The following is a 17,661-nucleotide window of genomic DNA, read 5'->3' on the forward strand; positions in this document are numbered from 1 at the left end:
CAATGGAATATTCATTCTTCTTCATGGTAGATGTAATTGTTGAATTTTCCTCTTTTCCATGCTTGTAGTCATTGTCATACCAGTCTAATTGATAATGAATAATAAAAAGTGGTTTAGTTCCATAGGTCAGGTGCCAATTTTTGCTTAGAACATGAAAACAATACCCTGATAACCGTTTCAGAAACACTGCTGGAAGAAAAAAAAAAGAATGCAAAAGATGCACTGAGGAACAAACCTTATTCGCCTCAATTTGTAATTCAACTCCCCATTCCCAACCAAATCTGCCAAAATAAAGCAAATTAGTATGTCTGAGCTAGACAAGTTCTGTATTAAGTAAAGATGCCTCACTGAAATGAATTATTTTGGCCCCTGGTCGGTATTAAATTGTGAGGATTTGAATCCTTTATCACATTACGTAACTGATTCTATTGTTGAGGAGCAGCCACAGTACCAAAAAAACAACAACACAGAAATGTTTCATTCAACATTCGCATCAGCTGAAAAGATCAAGTCTGACCTTTGACGTGCAAGGCGAGCAGCAATCTCAAAACTCTGCAAACAGGCACACTGACCTCTGACAAAATCATCACGCATGAGTGAATGTGATTAAGCATGATGCAAAACATTGCTTCTCTTTATACTTCTACAGATCCTGGGAGCAAACAGTTGCAGGAAGATTAAAACTGAAGTCATTCAGGAAAGGAAACGTGTTCCAAATATCAACTGCGTGGAGTCAAATACTTCTTTAATTTGCATTGTTTTCACAAAGATGTCTTTAAATGTCACACATTTGGACAAGAATCGTGAAGAAATGTATTTTGAACTAAACATGCTCAAAAAAAGTCAATGTTGGGTACATAAATACATCCATCCCTATATCAGTAAGATTGTCCAGGAGCCAAAGTGCCTCCATCGTTTGCGCTGCACTATGAGTCTGCTGTGGCTTCTTTTGGCTCTTGGAGCTTAAGGAATCATCACAGACTGTCGTAGACAATGCAGTGCAGGTATGCCAGCTTCTCAGCCCTGCTTTTCCTCAGCAGAGGAAACCAATTCTGATAGCTGAGCTCCACAACTTTGTAGCCTGCCAACTTCAACTGCCTCCTCTTCATGACGTGAAGGCCCATCAGCTGCTGTGAATGAGTGCAGTAGTGGTTCCTGGTGGGAATCTGAATAGCAAGTTTGACTGTGCCTTTAGAGTCTTCAGGGGCTGAGCGCAGGCGACTCGGTCTGGTGAGAGCTTCTGTAATGTCGCTGGTCAGGAAGAGCCCCGTGTCAAACAGGCTCTCACTTTCAGGCTGTACTCTGTGAAGAGAAGTAGCTTTAATCGTAGGGGGTGTGGTTACAGCTTCTGTGGTGTTTTTGGCATTTATTAGCTGTGCTATGAGTTCATCAGTTATAGTTGCTCCTACATTCATTCTCTCCCAAACTTGATGAGAAGGAAATTTGGATGAACTGTCCTTTGTGGCTGTGCTGAACTCTGGGTTCACGGGAATAGGCTGTCCAGTGGAGTCGAGATGTACTTCCAGGTCGATGGATCGGGTGTGGGGCAGAATCATCCTCTTACATACAAATTCCACTCCTCCGAGTAGATCTTGCAGAGCAGATTCTGCCTCCTGAACCTCTGGTTTCTGGCACACATCTGACTGAGCAAAGTCCCACAGCATTGCTGCCACCTCCTCTCCCAGTTCAGGGCTGAGCCGCGGACCTCTCCACTGAGGCAACTCCAGAGCCACAGCTCCATCTAAAGTGAATAAGTCTTTTTTCAGCTCAAACTGTTTGGATTTCAGGGCTAAGTTGACAAATTCAGGACTCAAAGCTAATGCAATCAGGTCCTCTGGGAACAGAGAGACAAAGGCCAGGCCGAGGAGACCAGTAAGCAAATGCTCTGGGTATCTGTGGAATTCAATTTTCCTCTCTCTCAGGGTCTCGGTCAGGCTCGAATAGAAGTTTGGGCTCTCAACTGGGAGAAACCCTAATCTGCCAAAGGCCCACAGAAGTTTGCTTGCGTCTTTACTCCTGCAGTGTGACACCAGCAAAGGAACTCTCTCAGCAATTGGCGTTAGGATTTTATCATTGCGGTAATGGTGCGCTGAACAGGCCAGTGCCACATGCATCAGCCCCTTCACACCCATCCTGTGGGCCCTTTGAGGAACTTCCTGTGCCATGGCCTCCAGCCACGCCCGGTGATACAAGAAGCTGAAACGCAGCAACTTCAGCACATTCACCATGGCAAAGTCACTCATCTCTTCCACAAAAGAGTGCGCCTTATCAACGAGACCAGTCACTGAACCCTCAGATATTGAAGTCTGGGATTTAAAGAGGGCCAAGCACACAGCACCAACCTCCTCAGGGTATAGTTGGTGTAAATGAAGCATGAGAAGCTTCTCTATAGGATGGATCAAGTCTGTTGGGCACTGCCTACCCTCTCCCATTATATACAACAGCTGCACCAGCTCAGGGATCCCCATCTGTCCATGGTACAGACGGACTGAATTATAGACGTGCTTTAAGAACTGGGGGACCTGCCTCCCAATACAGCGCCACAAGTCAGCAGCCAACAACAACTGGTGTAGACTCATCTGGTCGGCCCGGTGGCTCAGCTCGGTTTCATACAGCTCGAGAACAGTGTGGGAGGAGGGCATGTCCAGCCACACGAACGCCTTCAGCACCTCCAGCAGCTGAAGCGGAGTAAAGTGGCAAAGGTGTTCCACAGAATATCGGAGGAGCATGCTGAAGCGTTGGTCACTCCTCACTAATGATACCTTGTCCGCATGAAAGCGGCTGAGCTCCACAAGAAAGTGAGACACATCAGATGGTTTCATGCTGCCCTTTAAAACGGCCACTTTCTGCAACAGCGTCATGGCCTCTTCCAGTTCAATTGGGTGAGGCCGCCAGGTGAGGTCAAGGGTGATGGAGACATACCCCGGTCTGCATTTGTGGAAGGCACGTGTATCTACTCTCACATCTGGTGGTACGGGTTTTCCGTGGTTCAGTGGCACTGATGGCATCTCCGGTGTAGGGCTTTTGTTGAAAGCTAAGTCAAGAAGTGCGTTTTTTGAGCTGGAGAGATGCCGGGAGCAACTCACACTGTAGCGATTGCTCTGTTGCCAGAAGGAAGGTGCGAGCATGGAGGGACACTCATCCTCATCATGATCTGTTCGGCTCCTGGAGGTTGCAGATTTCTGCACAGAGTGATATGAGCTGGGGTTGTAAGACAGCCTGTATCCTTCGTGGAGAGAGGCTTTCTGCTGCTGTAATACTCCTGTCTTGCCCTCCTGATCATCAGTCTCATCCACTTGTTTGACACACGTGTGATGAGTGTGTGTAAAGTCCTTTCTTAAGCCTCGGAGGCAACATAGCCTGGGCACCCGTCGACACAGCACACAGGCAGCCATCAATCTGGCAGACTAAAAAGATAAAGGCATGATTAAGTGTTGTTGTTCTGCCTTTACAGTCATGACCACATTAGATGAGTGTTTCCCTGTAAGAAGGTGAGCTCCACCTCATCTTTTAGCATTAAACATTTGTATAATTGCTTTGGTGTTGGTTTTAACATGCATGTTATGTTTGTCTATCAGTAAGACAACAGGGAACTATTGCTATATTGCACATTGCATTAATCTACAATACTTTGTCATGTGTCATTGTCAATGCTACTTGACTTACAGTACTCGCCTCTTATCATTCTTTGCACCACAACACCACCAACACAAGTCTTTATATGTGAAAACTCACTTAACAGTAAACCTGATTCTGCATCTGACAGGGAGAAGCCATATTTTCGAAACGCAATGTGGTAACAGACAGCTGGTAACATTAAATTAGGCTTTAAGTTGCAGTGTGTCCGTCACAATGAATACTTGAATAACTATATAAAATAACATTAAATAAAACAAAATAACACTACACACACATCAGTATTGGCTGTTTAACTTACCTATAACCTTCCTGCATTGACAAGAGCCTGTTGTTAACAGTGTGGACATGTAAACCGCATGAAGTTAGGCGAAGAGGAAGCGTTAAGTCAATAGCCACGCTAAGATTAAACCGGAACTCAAGTATTTGAACCTTCAAAATAAAAAACCTAGATATCGTTACTTCGCGATGTAATCACTGGTGGGTACATTGGTAGCGTACACATTGTAATAACGCATTTAAATATTCAGTGTCACCGTTAGGTTGCATAATAAATGACTGCAAAGGATCGTGTCGGACTTGTGGTATTACACTATTGTGGCAGGGTGATGTGGCTTCCGTATAGGGCAGCCATAACTGAACAGAGCGTGACCTATGGCAGCTCGGCAGGTTCAAACATCATTACGACGAAACGCAAATACTTGTTGTTTTTATTTTAAATGCTAGAATTGGTTGTTTATGTGACAAAATAATATTGTACCGCCGAATCATTGTGGTTGTATTTTAAATCCTTCTTAGATACAAGTCACTGAAAGTCTAGTCAAGCTCTTTTTTTCCCTTTTTTTAAATTCATAGCCCAAAAAGTACTTTGGGAAAAGATTCCTACACCAACAAATGTCATGACAGGTTTTTGATTTATATCAAACATATATTAATATGATTGTAAGAACTAAAACCAAATATATATATATTTCAAAGAACTTAAATATATGCTAACTTTTTCATTTAATCATTAGTACCATTACCAGTACTTTTACTTACTACTTAATTACCTGCATCATCATGTAATGATTGTAAACACATTCTAAAACCGAAACGTTTTTGCAAAATAGAAATAATAAAAATAAAAATATATTTTAAAAAAAACTTGTAGGCCAGATGCTTGTCACTTTGTCACTGTTTTTATTTTATTTTTGCCTGATTGTTCTTTGCTCCTCATGTTTTCTGCAGCTGAAAAATATGACTGAAAAAAATCCCTTTCAGTTCACCCAACTGTAAAGTTTTTTTTGTTTTGTTTTGTTTTTTATCTTTGCACATATATTGATTTTAGAGGTATGTTTCTTTGCAAACACCTAATTTAATGGATCCATTTTTAGCTGAGATTTTAGATTTTTATGAAACTGTTTTAGTCTTTCTGTACAAAAACTTTGAAGTGGCTTATAACAAATTAAACATTTAAGAGAAGACATCCACAGTGATTTAATTTAAATTTGAACTTAATTCAGTTGTCATTGGGCCTAAAACTGAGATTCACTACAAACTCTTACTGGCCCAAAGCAGGTGTTTGAATTAGGAAATTAATGATGGCTGAATTCCATTTAGCTGCTTCAGCTTCAGGGTCCTGGTGTTGTGCATGCTGGCTCACTCTCACACTGTCATGGCTTAGTGGGACGCTTGAATATCAGTAACACCCGTGCTTTTCCTGCAATGATGAGTAGAAAAGGCCCATTTCTGGGAATTTAAAAGTTTTAATAACAAGTTTAAGATCGGAGGAATCAGTTTGTGTGTTTTTACGCACTATATGAGCAAAGAATTTATTTAAAATATATTATGTGTGCTAAATATATGTCAGGATCTGTGGCACGGGCCATTTTGCTACTTGATGTGAATTCATTTTGAACACAGCACAAAGAAATATTGAAACTGGTACTGGTTTTTACCTCCAAACTTGCCAAGTCTGAAAAGCATGTCGGTGGATCAGCCCTAGTTAAACCTGACACAACTGCTGCATTTTTGTTTTGACGTCAGCACAAATAAATGTGTGTTTTCTGCTTGCCAGGAAATCATCTCTGACACAGACAGAAACATCATGCCCTTATCACTTCAGCAACCAGTAAGCATTAGTGAGCACATAAAAGTTTTAATCCTTTCCAAAACAATTATCCACTTTCCTTGTTGTGTGTGCTAATACAGTAAAATGTCTGTATTGGGAAGAAAATGACCTGTAATGTTTTAAACTTACATCAACATCAGTTTTAATCACCCCTTTTGGTCTGAGTGGTGGTATGGCTAGATTTGTTTTGTCTTTGTTGGGGGGGTGGCAGGGTCTTACCAAACATGTTAGTGATTGATTGGACATTAAAATTGTATTTGTTTAATTTGTTGAAAGATAGGCCTACTCTTTACAAAAATTCGTTTTTAACTGTGGTTTCTCTCCCTGTTGACCGATTATTTCCCTCAACCCACAACTCGTGTGAGGTCATAAAATTCAGATAAACTCTTAACATAACTGATAAATTTAAATAGATGAACTCAACTGATTTAGGCCAACAAATACATGCTTTCTATTATACATATGTGACTTCTATATTTGTAAGCCTTTAACTCTTATTCTTACAAAAAAAATACTGAGGTAAACAAACCTTTAACAGCATCAGAAAACATTTCACCATTTCAGAATAACATGTTTATCCATGTCTATTTACTGTTTATTTTAATTTTTCTCTTCACGTTTTATTTTCAGATTCAAACAAAACACAAAACATATTAGTTTCTAAATCTAAATTGCAGTGCTTTTACCATTCTTGCATTTTCCATCTGTCTGGATAGGCGTGCCACTTCAAATTCTGTGCCTCCATTGTGTGACTTCACACATGACTGAATCTCGAGGTGAAAGGTGAACTAGACTGACCGATGGTCCTAATCAAGACAATTCCCCCACATTTCTGCTTGATGGAGGCGCACTCCTCCTACCTTTTCAGAGAGAGGAACCTTGGCAACAGACACTTACAACCATGTTGGTGGCAGCTATATTCACTTCTATTAAAGTCTTGGTTGAATAATCTTAACTACATGTGCATCAAGATTTTCTCAGGAAAAATGTGTGGTCTTAAGTTAGAGAGTGATGTGTGGTGTCAATGTAAGACAAAAGCAGGCCACAGTAAACATGCACAAACAGTAAGTTTTGTTGGGAAATGCTGATAGAAATTAGAATAATAATGACCCAAAAGCAAACCGTTATCATGAAGAAATATGTGCATTTAAAGAGTATAACAAACCAACTTCAACTGAATTCAGATAAACTGACTTTTTCATTTGTTCCTCCGTTAAGATTTTCTGTTAGCAGTGTTGAGGCTTTTGGTTTGTATTTTATTTTATTTTTATTTTTATTTATTTATTTTTTGTTAGTTTGGGGGTTAATATGTACATGTAGTTATAATATAATAGTGGCCACAAAATCAAATGAAAAAAACTTTTCAACAGCAGGTTGTCTGAGCAAATGAGACACTAAGACATCAATTTATTTCATTTACATGTAAATATTTTCACTTAAGGCACATCAAGCCAACACTTCTGTTTAATTCGTGAGGCATCTGTGCAACTCTCACTTTATAAAAATTGTCTTAGTTTTGATTAATTACATGATTAATTTTGTGTGCTTTTACAAAACAAAGGCCCAAAATATTGTGCAATTAACACACCAGAAATAATACCTGTCATTATAGAAAATCCTATTACAGAAATGGGGAAATTTGACATGGTAAACACAAAGGAGCACCAACAACATGTCATAATGTGACCTATATGACAAGTGAATTGGAGTAAGCCTGAATGATTTTTCGTTAGAACATCAGGGTGTATTTATTTCTATAGTTTATCTATACTCATAGAACATTTTTGTCTTAACATTATGCAAAAAAAAAAAAAAAAAAAAAAACACGTAAAAAAAATCAGGTAATAAAACTTTAAAGGAGTCGAGTGCAACTGTGTTGATGCTGCCTGTCATAGTGACCCATTTGTCTCCTTGTTTTTCAGAGGGCAGGGCGGGGGGGATGTTGTTTTCCTAACGAGGAATAAGTTCGTAGCGAATGTATTTCACTCCATCTGCATGTTTACCAACAGCCTAAATGAAGTGGTGAAACTTGAGAGTCGCACTTGGAGAGGAAGTAGTTGATTTATGCTAATGAAGGAGTTGGGGTTTAGCTACGCTGGCTGGGAGCCGCCCTTCATTCACCACATGGTTAAACCTCGAGTGTACTCGCGCCACTTTCGCAATCTTACTACGATTCCCAAACTCCTAGCAAATCACAATAGTAGCACATGGTTGTGCTTTTTGGGATTATGCGTCCTAGCTCTTACTCATTTTGTGAAGTCTTTTTTTCCTTTTCTCAGTTTTGCAGATGCCCCTGAAACAGAGTGAGTAAACGGTAAGTCTGTACAAGTGAGTGAAGATGGTGGATTTTTAGAAGCTAGTGTCTTATAACGCGCATGTTATTGGTAAGAAACCTGTTGTTAGCCTTTTCGGGATATGCGGTAAACGGCAGGAAAGTGAAATGCTCGGCACCGTATGCGACACCGGGGCCACACTTTCACGTTAACATTAGTAGGGAAAAACGTTTTAATCGTCAGTTTCCGCCTTTGAAAACAATGTTGTAAGAGGCGCATGGCAACCTCTCCACCATGGTTGGAGAATGAGGGAGATTTGAAAAGCATGTGTTGCTGCTGCACCTCAAGTCGATAGCTCGAGGAAGTGATACTCACTCGTGAAAATAATGCGTTACACACTTTGGTAGTCGCTGCAAGTTACAGACTGGTATACTGCTGTTGTTGGGCACATGTTGATAGAATTTTAAGTTTTCAGTCGATTTGTGCGCTGTGGTATACACTTAAAGTGCCTCCAGAACAAAGCAGCAGCACATGGGGTTGCAGCAGGCCGCGCGCCTTTGCTATCCCGCGAGCTGCTGAGTTAGCTAGCTGCTAATGCTAACATACGGACGAGAAGACACCGTTAAGTTACATTATTGACACTGGCTTGACTGAGCATATTTTATGTACTGACGTGGGAATATCGGTGTTTACAAGCATTCGGGTACATTGACGTTTAATTTGTGTTAGCTAGCTTGTATGAGTAGGCTATGTCAGTGCAGCTAAGTTGGCTAAGATAACAGAATGCATTGCTCTGAAGTGGATGGAGGGTGTTAGCCAGCATTAGCTTGCAGACTTAAAATGTCTTTGAAGCTATTTACCCAGGTGCGATGTTTTAATAAAACCGATCTGTGGTGTTCTTAATCCTCATCGGATAACAATCTTTTTTAAAGCCAGCCGTAGTCGCAGGCTACACGCGCTAGCCTGTTTGGCTAGCTCACGCCTGCATTGGACTGTTTTGATGGAGCCCTCGGGTACTACTAGCTTGTTGTGTGCTGGTTTCTGACTTAAGTTTGCAGTAGCTCATATCATACGCTTGGTGCGCCTATCATAATGAGCGCACACCTCCCTGTAACCTATTTCAGTGTTAAGTGAAAAGAATTTTTAACATAACGTGTTTAGTTTTATTTGTGTCCTTAGCCAGTCGGTGGAAGTAGCTTTTTAAAACGCTCAAAATGCGGACTCCTGGGCGCCATGTTAGCGCATGGGGGAGGGGTACGGCAATGTGAATGGAGCGCAAGTGTTGCTATCCTCTAGCAGCCTAGGTTCACACTCAGGTTTCCCCATTCAACTTTGTTATTGAGGACATTTCGATGTGATAGTTTCTCTTGCCGTTTTAATATTTATTTTCTTTATTGAGTCACCGATGTTTAACAACGGAAGTTTTGTGGTTTGTCATTTGGACCCACGTTTTCGTCAATATGCACAGTAACAGGCACTTTGGCGGGTCGGAGGGGTGCCTCAATCCTCGGAATACTGAGGCCTTGTGCAAGGATACATGTGCAAAGTTGTGAATGAAGCAGCCTCACGACCCATGACATGCTATTATATTTTTTGTTTTTCATATTGCTACGCCACTTTGAAATACCAGCAATGCGGCAGGATCTCAACGAATGTGTTTCTTCGTGCTGTTTCATGTAAATAAAGCCAATGTGGAGTTCCAAATTTAGTCAAGAGTTTCAAGAAGTTGTGCAACACTGTAAACAAAATGGCACGTTTCAATAGATTCAAGCCCAGTAATTATGAGCAAGAAAGTTTCATGAATGTGCACATTGCAAGCCAACAGTCAGAACAGCGCTGCAAACACAACTTCCTCGGTGGAGGTTGCAAAACAAGTGTAACATAACAAGGGTCATTTTGGTAGGAGATAACAGACTGGGTTGGCTCAACTGTTTTACAATGTGCTGCCAGCAATTTGAAGGAGTACTGAAGCCATTTATCAGTTAAACTCACAGATGATTAATCTGCTATAACTTCATGATGAATTACCTCTTTGGACCAAACGGATACTCTCTGGTTCCCGGTTGTCAAATGTGAGGATGTGCAGTTTGTCCATGTTTTATATCATTGCAAAGTCAATGCCTGTGAATTTTGCATTTTGTTACTCTGGAAAAGCAAACACTTTAAAGACGCCCCTGGCCTATGCAAACAACCTGCAGTTTCCACATTTTTCTGATGTTATGCAGACTGTATGATAATTAATGAAATTATGCATTTTAGTTGAATGAAGAAAATCATTTATTTCAGCCCCAATTGAAGTTGCTGACATATTCTTGATTCCATGTCTCATTTGTGCTTTCAGACCCCCGTGCACATCTGTATCACCTCTGGAAAGCCCCTCATTGTGGACTGAAAGGCATCCTAGGACATTCTGTGAATGAAAACTGCCGATGAACAATTTGAAGTCACTGTAGTGTCAAAGTGCTTACAGTGCAGGTAGTTTAATCAAATCTACTGCAGTGAAGGCACTTTCAGCACTATTCTGAAAATGGTAACTAAAGGATCCCGCTTCTTCACAGGCACGGCTGGTTTATGCCAGTGCGTGACTGAATCCAAATGCTCTCATGTGAATACACATCTGGCCGGACCTCATCACCATCCTGCTGAGAGGTTCGATGCCCCGCTGTTCCAGAGTGAAGCAACTTTCCCCGACTGTCAGACATGCTTGTTATTTGTGAGGCATCGTGCATCCTGTTATTGTTGATGACAGTTCCTAATTCAGCGGTGCATGAAATCTGCACGGCTACAGAATGTTGCTGACACTTTTGTTCTTTATCTTTTAATTTAGTAATTAACGACCACAAAATGCAAAGTAATGTAAAGTTTAACATTTAGTTTTCTTTTTATGCAAATATACTGTTCTGACAAATTGTTGAATTGGTATTCAGCCTAACTTAAGTTGCACTTGTGTGTCTTCTGCTAGTGCTTATGCTAAGGTGCATCTAGTGCAGATAGTGAAGTAGACTAGCACCTACTGCCCTAAGTGCTCCTTCTGGCATAAGGAGCTGGGACTCTCGTCTGCTCTTTATTTGATTATGTGTGCATATATACACACTTTTAAGTTTTGGCAGTTCCCTGTTAGTTTTGCATAGTTGCGCTGCAAGAAGAAATAAGTTGTGCAAATCTATGCAAAACTGATGGTGGCCTGTGTTTTCATCTGAATTTGTCTTTGTGAATATTGTTTCTTCCTCCACGGTCGTCAGTCAGATGTGTCAATAAGGTAAAGACAGGTTTCAGTAGTATTAAAGTGCTTATAGTGCAGGTAGTTTTATGAAATTCTACTGCAGTGTGAGCACTTAAAGTACTTCTAGATGCGTTTCATCTCTGAAAACTGCAGAGGTAGCTTGTGCACATGGGTCTCTGGTTAGTTTTGCTGGTTTGCTTTCAGCTTTTCAATGTACTGCTGTGCAAATCCATGCAAAACTGATCATAGAACTGAAATGAATCTATCAGGAGTGATCCCTTTCTGTGCAGGTTGGGAGAGGTAGCAATGCTCTGTGTTTGTGTAGTATTGCACTTGTCCCGGCCTGTTGAGGAAACGGGGAATTGTTCTGCACCAAGTCATCCTGTGAAGTGGCCCACAGATTCATCCAGGATACGTTTGTATTGAACTTTGGATTATCATCGTTATGTCAACTCCACCTTGTCTGAAGTGCCATTATGTGTGTATACATGTAGTTTTTTACACCTAAGATTTTTTTTCCATTAATGCCAAAAACGTGTGTTAAGACAGTAACATCACTGTGACAAATAACAAATTGTGAAAATATTTCCATCGGCTCCCGCGCTTTTTTTTGTTGTTTGACCATATAAACCATTGATGGTGGATCTGAGCAGATTTAAAGAAAACCCTTTTTAATTTATTTTCCCTCAGTCAGTCAGTTTCCTGGACAGTCTAACATTGTCTGCTTGTACCCTTTTTTATTTTTCTGTTGATGCAATATTGTCAGGGTCCTCACTACACCTCATAGCTGTTTTGTTGAAGGAGGGTTTATGAGGGTGGGGGTCTTCTAAATGCCTAAAGCTCTTGTAGAGTGCATGGCTGGTTGAGCTATCATGCAGTGATGCATGTTGGCTGTAAGGAATTATGCAAACACCTGCCAGTGCATTTTCTGTCATGCACCTGCATAAGTTGGGATCATTTGAACATTATCCTTACAGGAAAACCCAGAGAGGAATACATGTTTTTCAAGTTTTCCTGTAAATTATCTAATGGTGAAATGGATTTCTAGAACGTATTAACAGTATTTAAAATACATGAAAGTTGCGTTTAACATTTAGACTGCAACTCTTCTGGTCTAAGAATGTGTTCAGCAGTCATGAATGATGGCTCATTCATGGTCAGAAACTTTGGGGAGTTTTACGTGTGCAATGCAGCAGATTAGATAGATAGATAGATAGATAGATAGATAGATAGATAGATAGATAGATAGATAGATAGATAGATAGATAGATAGATAGATAGATATTTTGTATACAAAAATGACAACAGAGGATGTAGCTGGTGTTTACTATAAGGGACGTGGGGGTGGTGGAAAACGTCAGTCCTGTGATAAGTTTGTCAGTGATATGTTTTGTTCTTTTGGATTGTTCCTTTAAATCGAATCTGGAGTGCAGTTATGCCTTCCTCCAGCAGAGGGCGGTATCTGCATGCTAAATAAAGTGCTTACTGCAAGCTGAATGAAAGTGAGCACTTTGAAATGAAAGTGAATCAAACAGCCTGCACTTCATCACAGTATTCCAACTTAAGACGCTTTTTAACTGTAAAACATGATGGTTGCTTGGGTTTTGTGCTTTGGGCAAGTACTTGAGTAGTTTAACAAAATCAAGAGAATGTTCTTGGTGTTTTTTCCTAATTCTAAATATCATAGCTTCTGTTGTGAATCGTCCCAGAATATTAACCAGAGGGATATTTTTTTTTTTTTTTTTTTTTTTTTTGCTTTATACCGAAATTCCATTGTGCAATCAGATATTAACAAGATGAATGTTCCACCTACACACGTGCACAAATTCAGCCAACCTCTGGCCAGTGAGCAGAGTTTTCATTATACGGCAGTGTATAGTAGGCTGGCAGAAAGAGCCATTCACTGGAGTGTTCACCTTTCATTATCATGTCCTCTTTACCTGACAGTCAAGATAAATGAGAGGCATCCAGAAAGGACGTGAACTCAAAGATGCATTTCTGCTTGTCAGCCCATGCCGATTGCTCCAGCAACCTCTATTTACTTTGATGACTAGGAACTCGTATGCTTTTATTAGACATAGAATGCTGCGTGATTGAGGGCTGTCAGATAGATGGCACCTGGTGTTTTCAAGCTGTTGTGCTAATGTGGCAAAACTGTCAGAGATCAACTAATGCAGCATTTGTCCTTATTTCAAATCCGTGACATTTAACTAAAACACTTAGAGGAAAGCTCCAGCAGAGAACCACTTTTAGACACGCATATTACAGCTCTGCACTGGCTTTTGGCCATGCTAGTGGCATGGCTGCAGGGACGGAAATATCTGTCTGTGTGATGGTCTGTCACTTCATCCAGGTCTGCCCCAGACTGAAATATCTCAACAAGTACTAAGTGGATTGCTATGGTACTTTATGCATGCATTCACGGTTCTCAAAGGATGAATCCTCATGACTTGATCTTTTTCCAGAAGGTTAATATTTGTGGGTTTGTGCAAGTTATCAGAAACTATAATCTATATCTTAGACCATCATTCCAATCAATTCGTCTAATTTATGACCAAATATCTGCAAAATGAACTCCAATCAGTTTGAGCTGCACCGTGTTTACAGCCAGTTGGCAAATGTTAGCATGCAGAGGTGCTAATCTAAGATTGTAAGCATCGTAAACATCACACCTGCTTAATATCAACACGTTACCATTGGGAGCACGTGAGCATGTCGATGCATTCAGCAAAGCACCACTGCACATACAAATGCAGCTGTAGACGGTCAGTCTCGTTAAATCAATACCACTGTTTTTCACCCAAAAGGAAGCTGAAAAGACAGTCACGTCATAAATGCACAGCAAATGTCAAAACAGTCTAATCTGAGTGAAGAATAGTCTTACTTGATTGCCTTTGTCAGCCATATTAGAATTGAAATCATAAGTGATTACTCCTCAAGGGGTCGTGCTGAACAGATGAGTGAAGACGATGAAACATCTGATGGCACGCTCAGGTTATTAAATACTTCAATATGTTGTTTGGGACATGTCATCGAAATCCATTTGCGATGGGATGGTGATAAGAGAATATCTGCTCATGAGCTATTAGTTGTAGCCATGGGAAATGAACGCCCGTCTCTTTGCAGATGCCAGTTGTCTCAAGTCATTCGAAGGCAGACTCTAATTAAGACACAACCCTCTCAGCACAAAAGTGCTCTTTGCTAGATGTGTTGGGCTTTCTGCCTCTCTGCTTGATTGTGTTGTTCATCTCGTGGACTTACTCCGGCCTAATCTGTATTCAGAGTTCAGCCTCCTCCTGCCTCTCTCTCTTCACCCATGGCTTGAAATGATAGAAATTTTACTAGCCCCTTAACCCATGACTGATATTTTTCAGCTCAGGTTTATGCAAAGCTGACCTTTTACTGCGAACAGTTATTGCCTTCACTCTGCCTGGATTAGAGAAGATGATATAGGACACAACAGCCAAATTAACAACACTGTTCATTCATTGTCTGGATGCGATGTGCTCTCCTTTCCTCTGAGCAACAGCCGAAATCTAACAGGAAGCAAGGAAATCGATGTGCTGTGATTCCTTGATGACCGGACTGCTGGGAGTCTGTTTGTGCACGCTTAAATTTGTTGGGTTTCCTGGTGCAATTATTGTTGTGACTTTGGCAAGGATCACAAATAAGAGCATGTGTGAGTCTGAGCACGAGCCATTCTTCACAGAGGTTTGTACTTCGTCAGCAGTCCTTTGTCATCCACATCAAATGATGCTGTTTAGGATATACTTGTCGTGTAGCAGCTGTCACTTCTCAGAGGTTTGCAGTGTGGAGGAACATAATGTCCTTTTATGGATTTAGAGAAGCTGGATGGCAATGAAATTGGACACTTTCTCTTTGGTTTGGGTTGTCAAAAGGCCACACAGAGCAAGTGGTGGTGAAACATCTGCGTGTATTCCACCACTGTGAGTCATTCTTCACAGAGGTTTGGTTTGTTTTTGGATCCGTCATCATTTAATAACCCCCGGTTCTCTGCAGACGGCTTCAAACACTTAATCAACATAAGTCCTGAACAGACTTGCGTCCTGATAGTAATTATCAACCCCAACTGTGTCTGTTTATAACTATAGAGTAATATGTGGCACTCACAATGGTCACAATTTAGCAGCTATCAATTTGTTGATTTGCCTGAGGAGTCTTTAGCCTAGAGAGCTCTGTTCAGCTACTTTCAGAGTGTGACTGATTTTAGACCATCCTGGTTAGCTCCTCTTATTTGTTGGCCTAATTGAAAATTCAGAGGGGACCTTGTGTGTGTTGATGTTATGTCTCAGGGGATTGTTTAATTCTGCTAACAGACACAAAAAAGCCCGCGTCAGCCATGCTGCTGAGGCTGCAATTCACTGCTGGCATTCACTCTGATGGGGGTCTGTTCCTTCAGCTGACCTCTGAGAGTTAACCGTGGCTCAGTCTCCGGCATTGTGCCCGACCGGAGGATGAACTCCCAGTTTTGCGCATGCATATGGTACACCGCAGCTGTCAATTTATGCTAATGCGCTTTTGAATTAGCCATGAAAAACAATTAATTTTCTGAGCAGGTTGATGAGGAGTTTTCACGAGGAGCATAATCACAATCTTTTGTGCGAGAACACTTGCTGACTGTGTGGCTTAGGAGGCGAGACATGGACAGAATGCCCATTTAAGATAAGGGGACAATGGCCTGCTTAAGAGACTGTACACACACGTGATCTGTTGTGATGTCAAAATGGACCCTTGTGTTGGATTTTTTTTTGTGTGTGTGTGTTAATAATGATTATATCAGTAATTCTACGTTGTTAATTCTTGCTAGTGATACAGACTTACACATCATCCAATATAAAGCATCTGTCTTAAGTCTGTGAACATTTGACAACAGGATCACGTTACACCTACTGAAGAATCCAAATTGCTTTTAGACCTTCACTGAGATTTGTAATGTAATATTTCAGCAGAACTTGGAAGCCAGACAGATGTGGCAAGTAACGTCCTTGTAAAATATAGGCCAGTTTGAGGATGATCGTGGGAGGCTGCTGTCTCAAGTAGGCCCCCAAAGGTGCTGTGTGCAACAAAGAGCACTGCTGTGGTTATATACTGGGCTGCTAAATCACACAAAATGTCTTTAACCACACAATTTTACAGCTACCAATCTATGTCCTATTTTCCACTCAACCCTACTGTCACCTGTCTCTCATTTCCTATCCTTGGGGAGTCAAAGTTCCCTTTGGCTTGAAAACCTCTCCAATCTTTTTTCATCTGCCCGACTAATTTCCAGTAGGCCAGGCAGTAAGATGGTATTGGCAGAGATTACAGCACTGCAGATGTTGAAGCACCAACTGCTCTCCAGTTTTCTGGCCCTGCAGTGTGAAAGACAATTTCAGGGTTGTTACAGAGGGGAGAATGATATCAAGTCTGTACAACTACAGTGTTTTACTTTATATGTGATTGTGTACTTTCTAAGCAACCATTTGTCAACCACATCGAATGGTGCTGCTCAGGATATACCAGGAGTGTAGTGCCTGTCTGTCTGAGGGGTTTCTGTCCAAACTGCAGAATGGAGGACCTTAATGTCTTTTTAAGGATTTAGAGATGCTGGGTGGCAGTGAAATTGTGTATTATCCCTTGGATTTGGGTTGTTGAAAGGCCACGCGGGGCGCATGATGCTGAAACATCTGTATGTATTCCATCAGGATTATATGGTGTGAACTATCCAATGTGTGCCATCTGGGCTTTTGGTCACATCCTTGAACAGTAGCATGACAACACTGTCTTATGCTGTTCCCACGTTTTTGGTTTTCTGGAGTGCAACGATCTCGATCAGTCGAATACCTCAGTTTCATTTGTGTAACCTATTAAAGTTAATATATTAGCATTAGCTAATCTATAGATAGATAAACACTATAGCCTATTCTGGCATTTAATTTGGAAGACTTGTTGACTATAGTTTAATGATGTTGGTAGAATGTATCCTAATAGTGGATTTAAGTCGTTCTGTAAGTTGATGTTTCACTCAGGAACAAAGCAACAAAGCTGGTCGGTAACAGATCACACAGTAGAAGTCAGCTTCGCTACCCAGTAAAATAGCTTTGATAAATTCTCTTCAGCAGTGGTCAGCTTGCAATGTAATTTAAGAAAATGGCCTCCACAAGCTGCATTTCACAGTATTGTTGCCACCAGACTGGGAGGGGGAAATCTAGAAGATTACTGTTTAACACAAAACAGGAAGCAGTCTGTTTCCAGAGCAAATAACAGTGAATGTTTTCAGAGGGTTTCTGAATGGCAGATGGTGGCTCAAGTGAAAGCCAATACAGAAATCCTTTTGATGTATTTCCTCCTTAAAAAAGAGCAGGGATACTTTTGAAGTGAAGGATCCCAATTAAAAAACTGAAAATAAACCGGTA

General features: G+C 40.9%; 1 protein-coding gene across 1 annotated transcript; it reads right to left on the reverse strand.

Moving 5' to 3' along the window:
- Positions 1-721: 721 nt before the first annotated feature.
- LOC139339853 (FAST kinase domain-containing protein 5, mitochondrial) lies at positions 722-4,026 on the reverse strand. Its single transcript, XM_070975246.1, has 2 exons — positions 3,938-4,026; positions 722-3,407 (listed from the first exon to the last, which is right to left on the reverse strand). Exon 2 carries the CDS (start codon positions 3,393-3,395, stop codon positions 975-977), a length of 2,421 nt encoding a protein of 806 aa, XP_070831347.1. The 5' UTR covers positions 3,396-3,407; positions 3,938-4,026; the 3' UTR covers positions 722-974.
- Between the last annotated feature and the right edge of the window lie 13,635 nt (positions 4,027-17,661).

The sequence above is a fragment of the Chaetodon trifascialis genome, chromosome 12, assembly GCF_039877785.1.
Source record: "Chaetodon trifascialis isolate fChaTrf1 chromosome 12, fChaTrf1.hap1, whole genome shotgun sequence".
In the NCBI taxonomy this organism is placed as follows: domain Eukaryota; kingdom Metazoa; phylum Chordata; class Actinopteri; order Chaetodontiformes; family Chaetodontidae; genus Chaetodon; species Chaetodon trifascialis.